Source organism: Ambystoma mexicanum, chromosome 5p (assembly GCF_040938575.1).
Source record: "Ambystoma mexicanum isolate Mex_15411 chromosome 5p, UKY_AmexF1_1, whole genome shotgun sequence".
Taxonomy (NCBI): Eukaryota; Metazoa; Chordata; class Amphibia; order Caudata; family Ambystomatidae; genus Ambystoma; species Ambystoma mexicanum.
The window spans coordinates 273,030,444-273,053,590 of NC_090930.1; the positions used below are offsets into that span (position 1 = coordinate 273,030,444).

At 47.8% G+C, this 23,147-nt stretch overlaps 1 protein-coding gene across 1 annotated transcript in view; it reads left to right on the forward strand.

Moving 5' to 3' along the window:
- The first annotated feature begins 3,234 nt into the window (after nt 1-3,234).
- The window catches only part of NKAP (NFKB activating protein), a 420,242-nt gene continuing 400,329 nt past the window's right edge, over nt 3,235-23,147 (forward strand). The window contains exon 1 of the mRNA XM_069612688.1: nt 3,235-3,678. Within this exon, the coding sequence (XP_069468789.1) occupies nt 3,386-3,678 (293 nt within the window). The 5' untranslated portion in view covers nt 3,235-3,385. The remainder of the gene's footprint in view (nt 3,679-23,147) is intronic.

Here is a 23,147-nt window from a genome sequence, read left to right on the forward strand (position 1 = left end):
GAGGGTGCAGGTGTGCTTCAATTAGGTTTGCCTGACTCTGGTTAAGGGGATATGCCTGACCCTCACTGCTCCTAACAGGCATCTTCCTTGTCTCAGTATCAGAGTGTTAAAAGAGCATAGTCTTCATTGCTCTTGGTTGCCTCTTCGTCATCTCAGTACTGTCAAATGTTAATTAGGGAGAAATTAGGGAAACTGGCTTATAACAGCCCATGAAAATGGGGGAAGGGTTGGGTTTATCATTACTAGGAAAAGGGGGATACCTTGTCTCGCCTGAGGGCACCCCACTTCCAGTCCCCAAGGACCCCCCACCCAGATGATCCTCCCTCGCTTCTCCACCTCCAGGTTCGGGATCCAATAGTGATGGCCTTTCCCTGGCCACCTGCGTAGAGGATCCAGGGGTTTTAGGAGTGAGAATACCCTCAAGTTTCTCACAGTACTCATGGGGAACCCTGAGAGTAAAACGTCTGCTTGGGATATGGAGCATTGAGACATGAAGTATTGTGTTGGGATATTCCCGTTATGCAGAGGTCGTCTGGGGGTCCGTCCCAATCCCAAGGGCCCAACACCCTTTCCCAGAATAAACGGAGGACTCAGCCAATGGCAAGTTAGAACAGTGGTCTATTGTAAAAACCAACAGGGATCATACAAAACAATCAAGATTCTCCAGTACATCGCAACTTTATAATGCCTACTCCCCGGTTTTGTTGTGATATTGCATCATCACCTGGGCCTTTACCAAAAACCTATCCCCGGTGCGGATTTGTTGCTGGGAGTGGTATCCCTTATAGACGTACCCTATAGAGGTTATTTTGCTGGTCCTTGCATGTCAGGTGACTGGCCTGTCCCATCCCCAAGAAACTATCTATTACATTGTTGCAGAGTAGGGGGCTTACCATTGGTTCTTGCCCCTTGCCATCCACTCCTGATTTTCTATGTCGTGATTGGCTAGAGCTGATCTCCCCAGGCCTGGGACTCGATTCGGTTCTCAGCTCTCTGTGCACCTCTTCAAGGTAATGTGAAACGATTATGTGTCTTTATTGTATCTGGTAGTGTATCACCTATGCCTATGAGAGTACATATCCACGTTGCAACACTTGTTTCACTCTTCGTCTGGATTGAAGGGATCGACTCTCCTTTACCACCATGGGTGAATGCCCATTGTCTAGCTTGGCTGCATCACGTGCATGTAGACCACAAAATTGAGGTCTTGGGTCTGCATTTATGAGGATGTATTCAATTTTTCTGCAGGTGGTCCCTTTGTCATCTAGAGTTTGTAATGTGACCATGAATCTCTGACCTTGGCTTTGAGCTTACTTTGCGCTCCATGCAGCCTGAGCTCCTCTTGTCTCGTGTTCTGTGGCTTGAGGCCTTCTGTAATTTTCCCTAGACTAATAATATGACTTCTACATGCTCGTGTTATACAAAGTAACCTATAAGTTAGCCTCACATGGTCTTACCAGGCTCCATATATACACCTGTAGTTCCATATGGTTATTTGCCATAAGCATCTGCAAGCTTGCTCTGGATCTCTTGCTGCCTTGTGTTTCTGTGTTACTGCATTTGGCTAATGAGAAAAATAATAAAGCGTTGACAGTATGTATATGTATCCGTCCTCTAGCTATAGAACTGTGTAAGCATGTTCTTCGTGTATGCAAATGTGTGTTCATGCAATGCGGTGCAGAACTGCCAGTGTGCTTCATGACTACCGCTGCTATGTCGTGGTGTCACTAATGACGTCTGCATCGTGGCTTCTTGGTGCTTAATCGAGACTGTCCATTCGGGTATTCCCATCCACAATCTCTGGTGTGTCCCCTATACCTGTAAAGATATGCACTGGATTATGTCTGAATGGCTGACTGAGGGGATAACTTTCTGTGTACGTGTCAGACAGTGGTGCACTTGGTGTTCGTCCGAAATATGATGGGTGACTTTGAGCGTTCCTGACTTTTCATCCTATCATGTTCATGGGGGTGAGGAGGGGCATTCCTGTGACCATCTCTTCTATTGCGTTCCAGCAGGGATTATATTTCCGGTTTGTGCGTGGAGGCCATTTTGGGATGAGTTGCGTGACGTGCATGAGGCACAGGCGTCGGTGTGCGGGCACCATCTTGGGATGCGCTGTGGGAGGCTTCATACACCGGCCAAAGGTGGTTCAGTGCGACGGCCGTAACAATACTGCAGAATATAAGCAGTATGCTGGAGACGCAATTTATGTACTAGTTTTTACTAGAAATTACTGCACTTTAACTGAGAATATAATTATAGTGCTTGCGAATAATCAATACACATACTGCATTGCATAAACCATATACCCCAGCATGTATCCCTAAAACGCTGCAGAACTCAATAGCTTACTTCACTTCACTTCAATATTACTGTGAATGTATACTGTGGACAATTTTTAGTTTGAGCTATTAGGTAAAAGCCTAAACTATTACATTAGAGTACATATAGAGAAATGGCATATGAGGACACACAGCTTGTAGGTGTTTGGTTCTTTGCCCACCCAATTGTCCCGGGAGGATAGCACAGCGGCAGCGTGCGCGTCTTGGAAGCAAGACGACACAAAGCAACAACAGGTTCGATCCCCGGGTCCGCGCTTAAAAACCTCCGAGTGTTTAAGCACGTTATAAATACGTGACAAAGAAAAAATCTAATCTTAATCTGTGTTTCCTCTGTAACAGCGCCTCGAGTGCGTTTAACAAATATAAATAAATAAAAACTACCCATGGCCATGCTATTACCACCCAATTCCCGCCCCTCCCCCAAAAACACCCCCTCATGCCATCTCTTTGAGCTTGCTTTAATCTAGCCTTGCCGTCAAACTTTGCAAAGTACCTGCCAGTGTTTTGAGAGTTAATTACTTCTTTGGTGTTGTAAACTGGTGTAATACAAAAAATACTCAACCACTCCATGTATAAGCACTCAGCGTGTCCTTTACTATAGTCCTGATAAAAACAAGCATTGGCAAAGTCAGCCGTTTTAGCTTGTGTATAAGTATGCCACCAGGCATGCTATCAGATGCCCAGGTATTCGCACAATTGTGTATCTGCTACCATAAATGGCCAGTTAATACGACTATAGCTCTGCCTGGCAAGTGCCTTTGCCATGCCTACACAAAAGCCCAAGCTGTTGGCATGGCTAATGCATGTTTAGGTACACCGATGTTGTAGATCTTGGATTACTTCCTGTCTCTCATCCTTTAACAAATATCAAATAAAATATGCTCATCTGAAAAAAAAAGTGTCGGCGTCACAGACCGTAGTCTTTCGTTTGTGTCTATGGCGACTATCGCGTCTGCTTCCTGTGCCAGTGTAAACAGCGGCGGGCAGCCTTACGTTCATGCTGGGGACTGGGAGGCTCAGCTTCGGGACCTACTACGGGCATGGCACCGGTGCAGCGGTCCCGAAGCCCCAGCCCTGCTGGTGGCAACAGCAGAAAGCGGCGGCGTAGCGGCAGCCCCGAGGATCGTGCAACACTAACCCCGCAGGCTCGTGCCAAGTCGCCCGCTGACAAGAAGCCAAGAAGTTCCCGTTCCAGGGAGAGTAGCACCGTGCGGTCCCAGCCCTCGCTCCACGGACCCCGCGGCAGCCGGCCCCAACACGGGCACTGGTCCGAGTACTACGACAAGGATGAGGAGGAGGTGCTGCGCCAGCGGCACCAAGCTTTCATAGCAAGGTGAGGACACCACTTGTCCAGTCCATTCCTGGGCACACATTTAACAAACAGGCATTCTCTTCCTCACGTAACTCGACTAGTACAGGCGCTGAACAAACTAACGCAACACTCCTGGTTAATTCCTTTGCACGTCATGATTTAGTATCAATTCCCAACCCTTCTCTTTCCTAATGGGGATGTCGCCTTTGGTACATGTCTAGCATGAGGGAGGGATTGTTATCCAAGGGCAATGACACGCAAGTGGGGGAAGAGTCATTATGCAAAGCGACAATGACCCCCTCCCGAGGTCTACATGACCATTACCATGCAGGGTGTGACAGGTGACAGTAATGATAGTGCCATAATGAGGAGGCCAAACAAGAGGTAGGGTGGAAAAACTTTGGCCACAAGTTTTATTATATCATGAGCTGAAGTGGAAAGAAAACCAAACAAACATAATGATAATATCACACACATACTTTGGGGAACAAGGGATCAGGTGAGCGGGGGCCCTACTTCCACGTAGGGCCAACTCAAGGCTGATCCCTGCTGCCCTTCATACAAAAGCTTGTGACGTTCGGTGGACCCAGCGTGTGAGCTGTGTCTGGAGTTTCTTCTTTGACTTTGCAGTTGACTTTCCTCTGTGTTCTTTTTGTCTTTTTCATGCCAGGTGGAGAGGTATATGCCTTTAATCAACTGTTGTGCGCTTTTCCATGCTTGGAGGCATTTGCATACTTTCTTATCGCTCTGGTGTCCGACTTGTGATGTGGCCCCATGAGGGGCATCAGTAATGTTTTATCCTCCGAGGCGGATTCTGGAGCATTGGCTTGCCTACCACTTGTCTTCAGTTTAGGGGCATTGTCCTTCCCTTGATCCCTTTGTGGTGCGGTGTGTGAGCCTGTTCCACTGTGTTTAGGCATCCCTTGATATGGCCCCTGGTGAGGCGCTATTACTTTCCATCCTCAGAGGTGGGTTCTTGAGCTTCCACTTGCATTCAACATAATCCGGTTTTGGGCATTGCCCTTGCCATGTCCTCTGGGGAGGCATTTTCCCTTACTTTGAGGCATATGTCAGCATTCCTTTAGCTCTTGTGATATGGCTCCTTGAGAGGCGCTATTGCTTTTTAATCCTCAGAGGTGGGTTCCGGAGTTTTAGTTTGCCTTCCATTTTTGGGGGGATTTGAGGCTTATGTAGACATTCCCAATAGCTCTTCTGACCCACTTGTGATATGTCCCTCTGAGAGACGTTATTAATTTTTTAGCATTGGGGGTGGGTTCTGGAGCTTTGGCTTGCCTTCGGCAGGCTTTCAGTTTTGGGGATTGTCCCTTCCTTGCACCACTAGTGGGAGGCGTTTTGCCTTTTCCCACTGTATGTAGGCATTTATTTAGCTCTGTGATCCACTAGGGATTTGGCACCTTGTGATGCGGTATTATATTTCCGTCCTCAGTGGTGGATTCACAAGCTCGGATTTCATCGACTGAATTCTGGTTTTTGGGATTGCTCTTCTCATGCTCCCTGGACAGGGATTTTTTCTTCTCGTGCTTTCGTGCGCCTTTTCCCTTGTATTGGGGCGATATATCGGCGTTTCATTTGTTGGTTCGTGAAACTTACATTCACGTTTGGCGACTGGTCCTAGGACTTTGGTTATTTACTTGATCTTCGCTTTGTATGGCGTTAGCCTTCTTGGTATTTTATGCTTTTCCTCTTTACTGGTGGATCACTGGGTTTCTGCTTTCATCAATACATACTTCAAGTGTGGCAACCTGCCTCTGTGTTTTTGGTTTTTTATTTAAATCCATTGCAGCATTTCCTGGGCTTCAGCTTTCCTCGACTTTCCCTAAAGTTTGGTCACCTGCCCTGTGGGTTGGTTGTTTTAATTAAAACCAGTGAGGCATTAACTGGGCTTCAGCATTCGTCAAACTTAACTTAGTTTGGCAACCTGCCCAAGTGGTTTGGTTGTTGGATTGATTCCCTTGATTTATATGATGCCTTCTTTCTTTGCATGTTCTTGTGAACTTATCTCTTAATTTGGTCCCTGCCTTATCTTATTATTTTTCAGTTTTGCACACCGTTTGCCCCTTATGGTTATTACGTGCCTTAACCTCCTTGTAGGTGTGTTGCCCGGCTATGTATTTCCTCCAACTCACCTCCAGTTGGGCAACCTGCTCCTGTTGTTTTTGGTTATTTCCATATCCGGCCAGGCATATGATACTTTTATTTGAAGTTGCCAAAAAGCGGCGTTAGTGTTAGTTGACACTTACCCCTTACCTTAAAACCAGTAAGGCCTATGATAACTTATTTCTTTGAGCATTCCTGTGCACTAATACCTTTTAATTGTTGATGACTCTAAAGCGTTACATTTTAAGTTTTTATTGGTGCCTGTCTGTCCTGTTTATCCCCTATTCACAATTTTGGGAGTGTGTCTAACAGTCGGTGGGAGGGAGGTTTTTTATTTATATCGCCCATCTCTAACGAGGGGCAGCGATGGCACTGCTCCTGCATGTGCTGCTGTGCTGGCAGGGGAGGTGAAGGCCGGGGGCTGCCTGCCCTACTCCAGATACAGGCCAGAATTGGCCTGAGAGCGGGCAGCCCCCTCCCCTTGGGAGCATCAAACGGCCCTTTGTCCCCCATCCGCTCCGGATGGGAGCAGTGCATTTGATGTGGGTGTCGGGGGCAGGGACTGCCTGTCTTCACTTGCCCCTGTCACCTCCTCCAGTTTATGGGCGCCCTGGAGTCTGGGTCCCTATTGTGCTGTGTTTGTTTGTTTGTTTTATTACTCATATTGCGCACCAGACCCAAGGGTAACCGGGCACATTTTATACGACAGCTCAAAACTTTGTTACAAGATCACATGGCAAAAATAGCAAAAATAGAGCAACAAGAATAATGTACAACAAAATATACAGGAGTATACACAAAATATACAGGAATATACAGCATGTGGAGTGTAAAAGCATGTGTTTACGGTCCTAGGCAGAGATTCCTAGGCTTGAATATGTCCAGGCAGTGGATGATCGAAAGTGTGTCTGCATTTTTGATCCACGTTATAAGGTTGTGTCGGAAGGTGGGGTAGGGTTGGTCCATCTTCAAGGTGGATGGTAGGGCGTTCCAGAGTTGAGCTGCTTTCACCTGAAAACTGCAGCCGCCGACTTTAGTCAGTTTGACTCCGGTGGCCCACTTCCGTGCCCCCCCTACAAAGCCCACCACCCATCTTGTGCCCCTGTGCCTTCCACCTGCGGGGAGGGGCCCATGTCTATTGACTGCAAAGTAAACACACTGATGATTGGCTGAGAGAAAAGGTCAATAACTATTTCCCTTTATTAATGTGATATTTGCTGGCTTCGTTTTTCTTATATTTATTTGAATGCATGCCTGGCAGGTACACATTGAATGTTTTAGATTTCTTAGCATTATTTTTAACCACATCCAAGCAAACCCATACAGGGCTGGTTGAAGATGTGTCAGGGCTGGTGTGGTTCCCATTTAAAATGATCTTTGGGGGCCCGTTGCCTTACAGTTGGGGAAAAACAGTCTGAAGTGCAGTGGCGTGTTTATATTATAATGAAGTCAAAAGTATGCAGCAGGTGGTTATTGGCTGAAGATTATACTGGGACGGGTAGCCAGCAAGGGGACTACACACTAAATGTCTGGCTGTAAAATGCTCTTTGACAGCATGGTGCTAACTCCAAGTAGGGGTGACGGCCCTCGGGCGCCAGCAAAGGCAGCCTGTAACATGCGCGTTAATGTCCCAATTAATGGAATATGTAGCTGTGCCGCGCGTTAATGTCCCAATTAATGGAATATGTAGCTGTGCCACAAGACTTGCAACATTGGCAGCTGCTTGGGTTGCGTTGCCGTTTGCCAATGGAAATGGCATAATACTTATTAAAACATCCGATCACATGGTGCATTTGCGTTCCAAATGCACAATCGCTAGCTTGGTTCGATACATCACATCAGATATATTTTAGGTGCCTCCAGATTGAGAAAGGCCTTCATCTTCAAAATCTTGGCTTCTCGGAAAATACTGAAATATGTAAATGTATGGAAGGATAGCACTTTCTCTAGAATTGCCCTGGCAACTGAAGGTGAACAATTATTAATAAAGTATGGACCAGTTACTCGGGACAAAAAATAAACTATTCTTCCGTAACACAGCGCATGGGAGCAGAGGCAATAGGAAGTGCTGGACCACGTGTTGTCCAGTAGACTGAGCATCTGGGTGAAGGTTAGCTTCATTCGCGCTGTGGACGGTCAATGTTTTCGGAGGTTGGGGGGTGGGGGGTGTTACTTTTACTGCACCTGTGCATCGGGTAAGCTAGCTTTGGCTGGGTTTCTTCAAATCTTGTGGCCGGACACTGCAGGAGACCTCAAAGTCTTCGAGTTTATTTCAAACTTGTAGACACTCTTGGCCTTTTATATTGGCGGCTGATTTCGTGGTTCTATGTGTTTGTCTGACCTGCCAAGTCAATGAGATGAGGTTTAAGATCCTCATCTTTACGAATGTGCCCTCCTCTATTTCCCGACTTTACCTTTATGGAAGTGTGTCCCTGATACTTCATATTTTTTCCCTTACTCATGCCTTCCTGCCCACACTGCCTAATACCTTTCCCTGCTGCGCCCTTATTTTGTTTCTTGACTTCTGATCTTTTCCTGATTTTGTTTCACCATCTTACAACACGCGCTAATGGCAAGATGCCCGTATTAAGAAACCTTTCCATGTTTTAATAGCACTCCTATACTTAAAGGATAGTTCCGGGACTTTTTTTTAATTGTCCCTACGGTTCGGCCATGTGTTTTTAAGCATAAATCGGTAGATCGTAGAAAACTTTCCTATGGACCTTACCCGACTTTTCGTCCATTAACGCACTCGAAATCAGCCGCCATTTTCTGATAATCCTATCATTTTCCCCCCATCGACCTGGCTCACCTGCTTTTGCGGCACTAAATCAAATCCCCCGCCCCTGAAACAGACTTTATCAAAACATTCATATTCCCCGCCTCTATCCGTGACGTGACTGTGCTGCGTAGGCAAACGCGCCCAGGCGTCTTCTACGCGACTCCACACAGAACCCGGAAACCAACACAGATCAGCTCACAACACAGCGCGCCACAATTGGGAATATGAAACTGTACTTTTAAATCAAACCGCAAGATTGTAAATTTGGTAAAGTACATTTATTTGACATCAAATGTTTAGAGAATATTCAGCGATTTTCATTTTTATTTGCTCACGTTCCAAAAAGTTCGTTTTGAGGCACGCGATGTTCCTTTGCTGTACACAGGGTCTTAGATCATCTCACAATACAGCGCCACAATTCGGAATATGAAACTGTGGTTTAAAAGCAAACGACAAGATTGTACATTTGGCAAAGTACATTTATTGGACATCAAATGTTTAGAGAATATTCAGCGATTTTGCATTTTTCTTTGCTCTCGATCCAAAATAGTTCGTCTTGAGGCAAGCGATGTTCGTGTGCAGTACACAGGGTGTTGGTTTACGATAAAATAAGCTCTTCGGTCGCACTGATAATCGCATGGCTGTTCCAACAACGAGGGCAACTGCCAATGGAACAGGCAGGCATTGTGGAAAGTTCTGAAAAGTAAAGATCAACAATTCTCTATGAATACCAATGTGTTAAAAAATTAAATGACACATAAAAGGTTCAATGCAAGGTTCGTTTTGGTTCTTGGAACTATACACGTTATTCACATGCGGATAAGTATTTGAATAACTTAAAAAAAATAGAAAGATAATTTGACTAAACTCAGAACATGTGACTAGTTCCTTGCATGTACTGTCTTGAACGAAAAGAAATTGGACGCAAAATGATTATGGTACATGGCCTTACCTTGACGAACAAACAGTTAGATGCAGGGATCAGAGTAGTTTCTTGTCGTAGAACAGGGAGCAGTTCACAGGTTTGCAAACTGACGAGTTTCCTCGAAGTGGTCACGGAAGTTCACAGAGACGAAGAGCAGATAACCAGCACCTTCACGGGTTGACTAGCAAAGCGCAAAGAAGTTCTCATTAGAAATATGAAGTGGGTTATAAAGAATTCGAAACAGGGGTGTGTTTGTGAATGAATGACGTGTATATGTCGTGGCATTATGCGGTTTGCAGGGGGCCGTCCAGCGTGAGGGGGGATGCTTGGCAGGAGACACGGGGTCTGGAGGTAGACATGGGAACAACAACCCATGCTCTATAGACCACTTTGAAGTGTACATGGTCTTTGGCACCTCTTGGCCTTTATCGCTCCCTGACAGCTCCACTTGCCAGCACAAGTACCCCGGTGCGAACTGCCTTTGATAGGGCGGGGGGGGGTGGATTGGGGCGGTGGTCGTGCAGACAAGACACAGGAAGACTCGTGAATGGAGACACGCTTATGTGGATTGCAGGGGGCCGTCCAGCGTGAGGGGGGATGCTTGGCAGGAGACATGGGGTCTGGAGGTAGACATGGGAACAACAACCCATGCTCTATAGACCACTTTGAAGTGTACATGGTCTTTGGCACCTCTTGGCCTTTATCGCTCCCTGACAGCTCCACTTGCCAGCACAAGTACCCCGGTGCAAACTGCCTTTGATAGGGCGGGGGGGGTGGATTGGGGCGGTGGTCGTGCAAACAAGACTCGTTTGCCGCAGGGCCTCACCAAGGAGAGGCCATCTAACTGCATGTAAGAGGCAGGCTGCAGGATCTAGTACATGGAAGGCAGGGGGGTGAGTTTATAAATACCTCACCCTCCCAGGAGAATATATGGGTGCAGTTCACCCTGGAGACCCTGGATGCCTAGGCAGTTAGTCAGCAGCAGGCTGGCCTGTGGTGGCAAGGCGGCACGGGCCAGAGGGGGTCATCTCTGTACCCGGTGCCCAAAAGGATGATTTATTATGATCAACCATATGGATTATTTACCTATAACCATGTTTTGTATCAATAAAATCCAACGGCCTTTTATTGCCAACGCTTGAACAAAGTGGTGTGGTAAGTATTTTTGGGGGAGGAGGCAAGGCCGGGAGGCTTGATGCCAACCCGCAAAATAACATATGTATGTCTGCTGCATATGGGTTCAACGGTTATGTGGATTGAAGGTGGGCGGCCAGCGTGAGGGAGGATGCTGGCTGGAGACATGTGGTGTGACAAGACAAGGCACAGGAAGACTATTCAATTGAGACACACTAGATTCATTTAAAAAATCAAAACAACCATTGTTAAAATATATGTTGGGTTTTATTTTAGATCTTAATTACAATTGAACATAAATAATAAACATTACACATTGTAAAGTTCCGGTTGCAGCACATCCAGGGAAAATCCGCGGTATTGTCCACTGTCGCTGGGGAAATGTTGTCTAATGGCAAGTACCGCACAGGCAGGTATTACTCTCTGAACGCGGTGTCCGAGCCTACCGTGAAGCCACCTAGTGAAGCAACAGTAGGCCACCAGCCTGTACCACCTGTGAAAATGAAAGATGCAAACTGTATTAAAATGACAAAACTTTCTTATCAATGTCGATTCAAGTAAAAAATGTCATTCTGCTTTGAAAAAAATTCTATCTAGAAAATGCACAATATGGAACCAATTTACATGCGTTCGAATGATATGTAGATGTAATTTTATATGTGGGAGACGACCATGAAATAGTAGTGGCATCACTGACATCACAACCAGAGTATACTTACTCGTTACTCGGATTACGCGGACGAACAGTGCCGCGAAGTTCGTGCATAAGCACCATCATCATCCTCAACGCGGTCCGTGAGAGGCAGGCTTCCCTGAACTCTGGCAGCTCGGTGATGCATTGCGGACTTGGCTCGCCTTCCGAAATGTAGGCCAAGCACCTGGAATTTTCACGGCAGCAGCAGTTCTCCTCCTCAGTTGGCATTAGCTCGCACCGATTGCACGTGCACCAGGTGGAGACGCCGTCCATGCGACATGGTCCAGGCTCTTCATCCGTTGACTGGTCCTCCCAACTGCCGTCCGAATCCCCATCGTTTTCGCGTGCTTGCCTTTCCAGTAGTTCTTGCTCGGTGTACTCGGGCTCGTACATATACGGCATTATTGTAGCCATTGTGTGGTAAAGAAAGTAAAATAATTTACAGAGATGGTACAGGTGTTCACAAGGCCTAGAAGCGGCGAAGGTAGCTGACCAGAGCACAGAAACGAGTCACAGAATACTCAAAGTAACACAGAGAGAGTAATGGAATCGAAAATCTGCTGCTGTGTGTTGTGAAACGGTGTGTTTATACTTATTGAGGAAAGAGGCGTCCTGCCATTTCCATGGCGACACGTCATTAGCTGAGGCGCAGCGATTGTTGACACGAAACGTGCTTTGGCGTTGGGAAATGGGCGGTACGCGTCTGCTGATGTCAGGCTCAGGGGCGGGGGATTTGATTTAGTGCCGCAAAAGCAGGTGAGCCAGGTTGATGGGGGGAAATGATAGGATTATCAGAAAATGGCGGCTGATTTCGAGTGCGTTAATGGACGAAAAGTCGGGTAAGGTCCATAGGAAAGTTTTCTACGATCTACCGATTTATGCTTAAAAACACATGGCCGAACCGTAGGGACAATAAAAAAAAAAGTCCCGGAACTATCCTTTTAAATACGATGTGGCATTTATAACGCGCCTGTACACAAGTGTTTCTAGGCGTGACAAAACAAGGAGGGGGAAACAAAGGGAGGACAAAACAACGATCTTATCAGGCCTTGTGTCATTCAGATTGCGTGAGTGCGGGGATGAGGGAAGGGGAGAAGTGCCAGTGGGAAGGGGCGGGGAGTTCAGTTCACTCACAAGTGCATCCAGCGGGTGGCCCCTAAGTTCAGAGAGAAGGGACTTTAGGGTTGCAGATACAGACCCTTAAATGCTGGGGAGCCTGGAGGCAGTGCAAGGGGAACTGGACATGCAAGAGCCTGGGCCAGAGTTCAGAGGGTGACTAGTACGCAGAGCAGTGGAGTGCATCAGCAGGGGAGAGGAAGATGGAAAGCGAAAAGGAAGGTCTTGAGTTGCTTCCGGATCTGGAGGTCCTTCTGCTCAAGTTTGAGAGAGGCAGGGAGGCTGTTCCAGAGGGAGGCCCAGCCAAGGAGATAGATCTGCCCCCAACTTTCTGCTTGGAGAAGCGTCTGACCCTCGGAGAGTTGGAGGTGGGTGAGCAGAGAGCTCATCCACCTGCACTCTCTGAGGGTCAGGCGCTTCTCCAAGCAGAATAGGAAGATCTTATTGGGTACAAACAGTCCCACTTGAATAGTTTAGAGAATACTGAATACTGGAAATAGGTTTTAAGGCAATAAAATGCCTGGAACAATACTTTTCCAGAAAACAAGGCATTTCATTTTGTTGTCGCTTCAAAAGATTCTATTAACTTGGCTTATTGGTTTGCAGACCCACAATGTACCAGTTTTCAAATCCACGACGAGTTCCTAATTTGTGCAGTTATCTCTTGCCTTCATTTCTTTTTAAGGGCATGCCCTTCCCTCTATAAAGCTATTCAAATTGTTTTATTGGTGGGAGTGGTGGTGGATTATTGCATCCAGACCAATTAAAGGTGAAACCATCAACTTGGTGTTTGAAAAGGTGAAACCATCAACTTGGTGTTTGAACAACAAAGTAGCATCACTTCACTCCATTAGCAGCTCTGTGTGAGAGTTCAGGGGGTCCTACATCTCTCCCTACAGACTGAAAACCTAGATAACAACTGGACTGCATAGAAGACGTCCGGCAATCCAGACTGAGCTACAGAAAAATGGTCAGTCTGGTTTAAATCCGGATAGGTGCAAATCTGCTTGGGGAGTAGCAGACCTTGTTGGATACTGTTTAACAGACACTAGGGTAAACATGGGATGAGAACGGAACTCCCATAAGCCCTCCTTTTTGAAGCTAAGCGCCCTACCAACCATGACCAAAAGAAACACCAGAAACCGGTCTGCTTGAGCTCAGTGTAGGGAACTCATGGTGGCAACCGTAAAGACAGACACAAGTGATCACAGTTCAATGGTGTTTATTAAACTGTATAAAGGGGTGTGATAAATGCCTAATCTAAATCTAAGATGAGAGCAAGATAGGACCATCAAATAATAGTAAGGCAGTCATAGAGGCGTCTTGTCAAATAAAAAGAGCCTATACAAAAAAAAACTATTGGCAATCCTTACTTCTAAGTCTCCCTTCCCCACGTTTTTAGCAAGGGGCAAGGTGGGACTCCTGAGCAAAGCACACTCCTGGACATTTTACAGTTTGTTTCGAAAATATCGGGGCCTTCTGTGGCCAAGTCTCTTTCACACACAGTCTCTTGCCTCAGAGAACCCGATCAATAAATCTTCATGGGGCGATTACTCTTCGCCTTCCGATCCCCCTCTGCCGGGCTCCGATCCCTCGTGCAATGTGGGCCTCCCTCTGTTGGGTTCACTACAGCCTTTCATTCACAATGTAACATTCAAGAGTCTCCATGTCTATTCATGTCTTTTTAAATAACCATTCATTGTGGTCAACCCTCAGCCAGGTTCACTCTTGTCGATATAATGTTCACGGTTGTATTACTGCTCACCCCAATTCGCAGGCATCCTCAGGCGGGTTCACATTTGCCAAATACACAGTGCACTTTGCTTTCCACAATGCAGGATTCACTTTCCTTTGCTCTCTTTCTTGACAACGTGAAAGAGACTTTTTATTGTACAAGGGGTTTGACTCGACCCTTATATGACCCCTCACACCGGCCTCTCCTAGGACCTCCTGGTACTTGTAGTTTCAACAAAGGGGACATGCCAGAGTCCTTCGAATGAGCGCCCACGTGGTGCCTGACCACTCTGCAGCTGGTCCTTCACTGGACTTTGTTTCAAGCTTTCACGCACAAGTTCTTTGTTCAAAGGTTCAGACAATGTTGCCGTTTGAAATTTTGGGCTCAACACAGTCTGGTTTTCTATCCGCTCTGTCTCCGACTCACCGGCTCTGCTGAACTCGTTGGCGTTTCTTGCCTCTGGAGCCGAGGACGGTACCACGGTAGCAAGTGCGTCTCCTCGTCTTGGTTATCAATGCGGCAGGGCTCCGGGCACCGTTGACGTCTGATACACCACACACCAGCTGGATTCCCCGGTCTTATGATTACTCTTTCGGAGGCCTTGCAGGTCTGAGTTGAAAAAGGGCCAGGGCAATTCCCACCTTGTCCTTTCAGGTGTCACAGCCTTTCTCCTCCATTTGAACTGCTGGTCTGGAATAGCTTCCTCGTGCGTTCAGCCTTGCTTGTAGTGTGCTCCATCTTTTATCCCTGTGGGGAAGAGGAAGGACCGTCAAGTATGTGTAATTGTCAACTGATTGACCCTTGTGTTGGGACATGTCAGGTAAACGGCTGTGGTGTTAGTCTGTTGGTGTAAGAAAGTGTTTGTTTCGGAAAAGAGGGGAGGTAGAGCTTCTACATATTCTACGGGGTAGGATGGAGAACCAGTGTTAATGGAAAGGGTGTACTGCATTTCAACCTTCGCTGCCCCACTTCCACTCCCTGAATATCCCTCATCCAGGTTATTCCGCCCCCCGTACCCCACTGGTCTACCCTCAGGAACTGGATCCAATAGTGATGGCTGTGTCCTGGCCACCTGGACGACAGATCTCCGGGGACTAGCGGGTGAGACACCTTCATGCTTCTCACATCAGTACATAAGGGCTGAGCAGGGGGGCATGCCCCTGAGAAGGAGTGAATACATGAAACACAATGTGTGGATGCCAAACCGGGCACATTTTCTATTCCATAGTAAAACACAAGCCCATAACAAAAATGTGACCTATTCCAAAACCAAACATCAGACATAATTAACACCTCATTACGCATTGTTAGCAAATATTTCTCTTGACAAGTGGTCCAGGTGGACCATGCGCCCCAACCCTCCGGAGGGGCAGTGCACAGTGATGAGACCCTGTCCCCTCCCCACCATGCCCTACTTGGGGATCAGGGGGTGTAACCGGAAGGCAGCCCCAATTGCACCAGGCCCAGCTGCCTCCAGGTCCCTCCACCCCTCGTCCCCTGCCGGGATCCCTCGGTAGTTGTGCCTCCTTCCAGCTCCAGTGTCCCCTGGAAAGGGATCTCCATGTCCCCATGGTCCTCTTTCCACCTGCCACAGTGTTGCCATATAGGTCTGATCCATACCGTGGAAGATGCACCTGATCTTTGTGACATGTCCCTGGGCCCTTCAACAGGCAGTTCCTCACTATCTGCCAACGTCCGTGGCCTGCGGCCATCTGAGCCAGATCGTTATTCAATTTTCTCGCTGACATGTTCAAAGTGTGTGCCGGTCTCGCGCATTGCCAGCCTATTCTAGGGATGATCTGTGACCAGGCGAGCAGAGCCCCAGGACAGACCTGGCCAAACCATGAGAACAAGGATAACAAGCCAAATCTTGCTAGGTCGTTACCTCCTATGTGCAAAATCACCAAATCCGGGCCCGGCAGACCTCCTCTCACTCGTTCTTCCAGTAGTGAAGGTACTTGGTAGACTAGAGGTCCCCCATCGCAGATCCAGTGGATGCTGAACCCTTCCATGCCTGCCAGCAATCCTGGCTGCTCCCGCACTCTCCATTCCATCCTCTGAACGAACAAGTGTCCTATAATCCATACCACTGGTCTCCCCATCTCTCTTATCAACAAGAAAAGACACCATGTTGGCCACATCAAGATACACTGTCACAGTTTTTGTAATAACTGCCTACTTCCCCCTGTACCCTTTCATGCCTTTACGTTCCCTACCCACTGCCCATGTACCTCCACCTGTTCAGCACATGAGATGGGGCCTAATGTAACCCTTGTAAATGAAGGACTTCCATCTCACAACGACTTGTATCTGTTGCTCCTGACCCCCATATCTTGCGACCGTGGTGGCTGCCCCAATCCTGAAGGAGTGTGGTGCAAATCCCATCCCTCCAAGCCCTATTTTATCTGGTGATTCTAGTAACGATTCACCGAAATTGAAATCTAGATGCAGGAGCCATCCCTATGTAGAAACCGAGGGGCCCCCGCTTCCCCCGGCCCCCACGGTTTTGCTGCAGCCTTCCTATCGGACAGATATCTGCTAATGCGTGCCTGAGAGAATTACCTGTACTCCCTTTCTGTCTTGGTCCGTCTTAGATTTTTGAAGCCAAATGTGCACTATGCTGACCCCCTCGAAGGATCGGTCCCTTTTTGCCAGTCCCCCTCCATTGTCAAATGTGGCTGAGCCCACTATTTCCCCAATTCTGAATTCTCCGAAGAATGCTGTCACAAAAAGTGCTCTGAATAGTGACACTTCCCAATCATCCCTGCTAGTACCTGCACCATTGCCAACAGTTTCTCAGGATCTACGGTTCTCCTCCTGTCCCCTCACCCTGGTACCACTGCCCGTTTCCACGCGGTTAGGGCCTTCCTTATGGCAAAGTCGGCTGAAGACTGGGACCTACTATGCAGCCCATAACAGAATCCTATAGCTGCCATTTTTGCTCTGGCCGCTCTTGCCAAAACCCCTTCCATCACGTAGCTGCCCCAGGAATCTGAGGGCCGCCCGCTGTGAAATATGTCCTCCATACCCTGGGTCCCACAAAAAAACCCTGAAGTCTTTAAAAAAAAAAACTTTCGTAGGCCCTTTTTGTTTTCTTTGGCACTGAAACCTGTATCAATGATGCTAGCTCCTGGCACCAAGCCCCCATAGTGTCTCGGTTAACTGTTCCATCACCAGTTCCGCCCCTGGTAGCCACAGCTGGAACTCCTGTAGTTTGAAATGGGATAAAGCATCAGCCGCATTGTTATGGATACCTGGAACATGTTTTGCCTGCAAGCGTATATTGGCCTTTAAGCACAGTAATACCAGCCTCTTCAATAACCTCCACATTATGGGCAGTATGCACTTTGGCTGTTGATAGAACACACCACAGACATGATGTCTGACCAAAACACAACATCCTTGCCCCCCAGTTCCGCACCCCAGATTGTCAATGCCACTATGATGGGGGAAAAGTTCCAGGAAGGTGATGTTCTTACATAGTCCTTATTTTTTTATTTATTTAAATTTGTAGAGCGCATGGCAGCCCGCAGGCATCGAGGCGCTATGTGAGAGCTTAATAAGGATTGATTAAGGGTTACAAAGAAGCCGCCCAGTATTACTTGTTACAGTTCCGTTCAGAGAAAGTGTTTACAGAGTAACACAAAGTACTTGCAGGTGCAAATTGTTATAGAATCCAGGTTAAAGCAGAGGTTAGTTTTGATGGCTTTGCGAAAGGCTGAGTGGGATTCAATGGACCTGATGTGGGGTGGTAGGGAGTTCCAGAGTAGGGGGGCGACTGCAGGGAAGCTGGAGCCGCCTGCCCGGACCTTGCAGGTTCTAGGGACAGCTAGGAGGTTAGAATAAGGGGATCTGGAAGGTATAAGGGAGGCAGGTTTGGTGATTCTGCATGACTTGTGAGTGCCTTCTCCTACCCATTGCTCAGGCCACCTGCGGCCGCACAATTATTTCCCCAGAATAGCCCCAAAGCCCACACTCCCTGCTGCATCTGTAATTTGACCGATCTGGCCGAAGTCCCTCAAGTCTTGCTTTTGCTCTTTGCACAGCCTGGTGTGGTCATGTGTTTTAGCGAGTCCAGACATTGCCCTGGCAATAGACCGGGAAAAAGGCTGTCCCATGAGAATGATTCTGAGTGTGAAATTCAGTTGCCCCACCACTCTTTGTAGCTACCCAATGTCACCTTCTTAGTCCTCAGGCAGGCGGATACTGCCTCAGTGAAGTCATGCACCTTGTCCTCAGGGAGCTGTTACGCCCCGGAATCTATTTAAATCCCCAAGAAACAAAGTGAGGTAGTAGGACCCTCAGTTTTTTTTCAGCAGCCAGTGTGGCACCTCCATCTCACTAGCCACCTTCTGGAAACCCGCAAGCGCCCTTGCACACTCATCTGGGGAACACATGTAACAGGGTGGTCAGTTAACCTCTCAGCCTCCATTCTTTGTCCCTTAACCTTCCCGTCCTGGATTAGCTTGAGTGACTAAGCTTTGGGCCTAGTTAGGCTTCTGATTTACCTTCTACTCTACTATACTACATCTGCGTACATTGGATTCCCAATTCCTTCCAGAGTCTCTACCGGAACTAAGCACTGACAGACTCTCTCTCAAGTGCCTCTGAACTGGGCAGACATATGCTATCCATGAGTGGATGCAAGTATGGGGACCCATGTTTACCTAGCAGAGAGGAGACCTAGAGTAATCCTTATATCCAACGTCCCTTCTCTTAATGGTTGTGCATAGTCCCTTACCATTAACGCCAGCTCAGCTCTTTGTCTCTGGATACGTGCCATTTTGCCACGTTAGTTGCAGGGCTCTTGCCCATCTCCGTTTGTTTGTATCTCGCAGACTCCTTTGTTCTTTCTGCTCTATATTCGCACACCGTGTGCTACAGACGTTCATGTGTCTTTGCTGCTATTGTGGGAATATACATTCCATTTTGAGTGCAGTTACGGATCACAACTGCTCGGATTGTCAGGAGCTCCCACAGAGACACGTCCTTCTACATGGCCTTGTAGCCACGCCCCCCGCTGTCCTCCCTTAAACACTTCCTCAGCGAGATAGACAAGATCACCACGGCTGGGCAGAAACAAATGGACGCGCTGAGAGAGGACCTGGAGGAGGGACTGCAAGAAATAAAGAGGGACATCAATAAAATGGAGGAGAGGGTGGACACAAACGAGAGAGCAATCCAGGAGCTGATGGAAGATGCAAAGAAAGCAGACACTCTGCTTGAAACCCTAGCAGCGGCCACTTTCAACCTCGAATTGCAGGCGGAGGACCTGGAGAACTGGTCCAGGAGGTCCAACATAACGCGTCAAAGGCCTACCGGAGGAAACGAGAACCAGGACCTAACCCAAGTAATCAAGAGCATCTTCAGCGACCTCCTGGACCCCGAAGCAGGTTCAGAGATCCAATCCGACAGAATCCACAGGATGGGCCCTCGGCGACAGGAACCAGGGGCGAGACCTAGAGATGTTTTTGCCGCTATGTATAGCTACACCAACAAGGAACAAATACTAGCTAAAGGTAGGAATATGAAACGGATCACCTACAACGGGCAGAAATATCCCTATACCAGGACCTGACACAATCAAATCTAATCAAAAGGAGGAAGATGGGCCCAGTCCTAGCATGTTTTGAGAGCCTGAGAAATTCGATACAGATGGACCCATCCATTCGGCCTGATCTTAGACTGGCAAGGGAAGCAACAAAAAGTCACAACGTATGAGCAAGGAGCGACCCTTCTGGGAATCGAAGAAGATGCTCATTCAACAGCAGTTTTACCCACCACCCAACATATTGCCCGTAGGCCGTGGGAAAGGTCCAAGGTGAAGCCTAAAAGGTCCAAGAGAAGGGAGACCCAACCATCCCTCAGGGGCCCGCAGCCCAGGAAGGAGCAGGACAAGCAAGATAACCCAGTCGACCACCTGAACTGAAACCACAGCCCGAAGAGGGACTACTGCTCGAAAAGCTCGCCTGGGGAATGTGCATTTGAAGCGAGGTGCCTGTGCATTATCGGAGCACTAATGTTTAAGGTGGCGGCCTCGTGGGGATGGTGGGAGGAGGGAATCTTGGAATGTGATTGGGAGATCCCACATGGGGCATTCCTGGGGTTCAACTCTCGAGACTACAATTCGAGGGGGCCAAGAGGCCAGTTGAACCTGCCCAGTTCAGAGTGGGGATTATAGGGGGGGGGTAAGGAGGTTCGGGGGTAGCCAAGGATGCAGGGGTGGGCCCACAACACGAAGGGGGGACGATCCAAAAAGGGTGGCGTCAAATCCACACGGGGAAACCGATCAAGAGGGCAGACTCTCGAAAGTAAACCTGCCGGGAGGGGATAAGCTAAAGATCATCTCCCTGGATGTCAACGGCCTAAACTCACCATTTAAAAGGAAAAGGATAGATGGATTCCTCAGAATGGACCAGCCGGATGTAGTCACATTGCAAGAAACACATATCCACACGCGGGATAGACGAAGGATAAAATTCTGGGGGTATACTAGAGCCCTTTAGGCTACCCAACCTAACAAAAAAGGGTGGGGTTCTACTGGCACTGAAAAACGGACTGGATCTTCGCATGATGGGGTCGGAATCGGACGACCAGGGGAGATATCTGGCAGTAGCTCTGGAGGGCGGGGGGTGGTGGCCTACATCGTAGCGACACTAGATGCACCTAACGCCGGCCAAGACGCCTTCATTCCAAATGTACTGGGGAGGCTCAAAAAGGGAATTCCCCCATTATACTAACAGGGAACTTTAACATGGCGTGGGACCCTACTAAAGACAGGAGCAACAACATGGCAGGGCCAAAGGGGCGACCTTTAGAAGAGCTGAGGGGGGAAATCCACGAGCTGGCGCTGGTAGATGCTTGGAGTGAATTGGAGGGGGACAAGGAGGGCTATACCTTCTATTCCCACGCACACTGCTCGCATTCTAGAATTGACTGCACCTGGGTCTCAAGTGCGCTACTGGGAAGAGCGAAAGGCATCACTCTCGGTGCGATAATACTCTCAGACCATGCCCACATGCACTCAACCTAAAGAGGAACCAGCTCCCATCTGGCCTGTGGAGGTGGGGCTACCCGGCCCTCCTGTTTAAGGACGACGTGCTAGTCCGGGAAGTGTCCGAAGAAATTGGGACCTTTTTCGACGCCAACAGAGTCGGGGAGATGACACCACAGGTCAGATGGGATGCCTTCAAGGCAACAATTGGAGGGAGATTCATAGCGAGCAAAGCGAGAAGAGAAAGGGAATTGAGGCTGGAGGAGGCCCGGTTAGAGGACAAACTAAAGGAGATAATGGCCAAGATGGGACCAGTTCAGACCCCTGCTATTAAAAGGGAGTATAGGGCTATCCGGGGACAACTAGATTCATACAGACAATGGCGGCGGAACGCAATTAAACCTCAGGCAAAAATACTACATCAAAGCAAACCAATCAGATCGCCTACTGGCTAGGATGTTGAGGAGGGAAGAAAAAGATAAAATAAAATGCTGAAAATGAAAGTCAGGGGAGGTAGAATTAGTACCAGCAATATTGTTTGTTTGTTATTTATAGATCGCGCCACACCCTAAGGTATCTGGGCCCAATACAAGACAGCTTAGAATAAATGGACAAATCTAGTCAAGGCAAACGGTACATCAATATCTAACAGTGACTTGCGTAGATCGGAACCCCTTAATGGGAAGGGGAACGATGCTTGCCAAATATGTTTGTCGGTATATGATGATTAGAAGAAAGAAAAGCAGCATGGGCAGTATGAAGCTTGCAGAGTCTGCATTTGTCGGTATATGATGATCAAGGAGATGGATAAGCAACAATACAGGGGTTGATAGCCAGAAGAGTCATAAGTGCAGGATGGTAGTCATGGAGGACTGGCTGGCTTACCGTGCCTCGTCGGAGGAGGCGGACGCATCATTTGTCAGGAGCCATTTTTTGTGTTGGATCTAAAGCTGTGGAAGTTTTGGTCAGTCCAGTCCGTAGGTTGAGCGGGAGGGCATTCCAAGCTATGGCCACTTGTTCCGGGAAGCTAGTGCCTCCAGCTCTCTTCAGATTAAAGCGAGGTGTGGTGATGCAGCAGGAGCTAGCTGATCTAGTGGGTCTGGAGGAAGTTTTTCGGATAATGCTGTCTTTCAGGTATTGAGGGGCGGCATTGTTGAGGCATTTGTGGGAGATGGAGACGAGTTTGAAGTAAATTCTGTCCCGGATTGATAGCCATTTGTTACTCTGTCTTATGCCGAAATGTGATCTTTCCTTGGAATGCGCAAGGCTGTTCTCAAGGCGCTATTTTGTAGGGTTTGTAGTTTCACTTGTTTGTTAGCTCCTGCATATAGTGCGTTGCAGTAATCGAGTTTAGACAAGATTACTGCTCGAGCTAGTGTGATGCGGCTGTTTGTAGACGGGTATGCTTTACATGCATGGATTAGTTTACAGGTGTAGGCTGTGGCCGAAGCAGCGGCGTTAAATTGTTTCCTCCTGCTCAAGGTGGAGTCGATATAGAAGCCTAGAGTTTTAGTTTCTTTGGCAGTTTTAATTGTATTACCATCAATGTTGAAGGACACATATTTGGGATTTAGTTTGTTGAGGTGTGAAGAAGCACCTAGGATAAGAATTTCGGTCTTCTCATCACTCAAGCAGAGGCTGTGGGTGGCCATCCATGCCTGAATGATGAGGTAGATTTTGTTTAGTGGGGTGTTAGTCAGTGTCATAGTTCCAGATAGCGGTATCAGTATCTGGGTGTCATCTGCATAGTTAGTGTAGATAACACCCAGGCGGTCCAAAATGTCGAAAAGAGGTTTGGTAAAAAAAAAATATAATGTAAGGGAGACGCATTGAGAGAGAGTTTGTCCAGTTCTACTCTAGACTGTATAGTTCTGACAATCCCTCGCCAGCACTTCAGCAATCCTATGTAGATCATATACATTTGGGACGAATAATTGAGGAGAGGAGAGGAAATCCCTGGAGCAGGACACAACAAGGGATGAAGTCAGGACA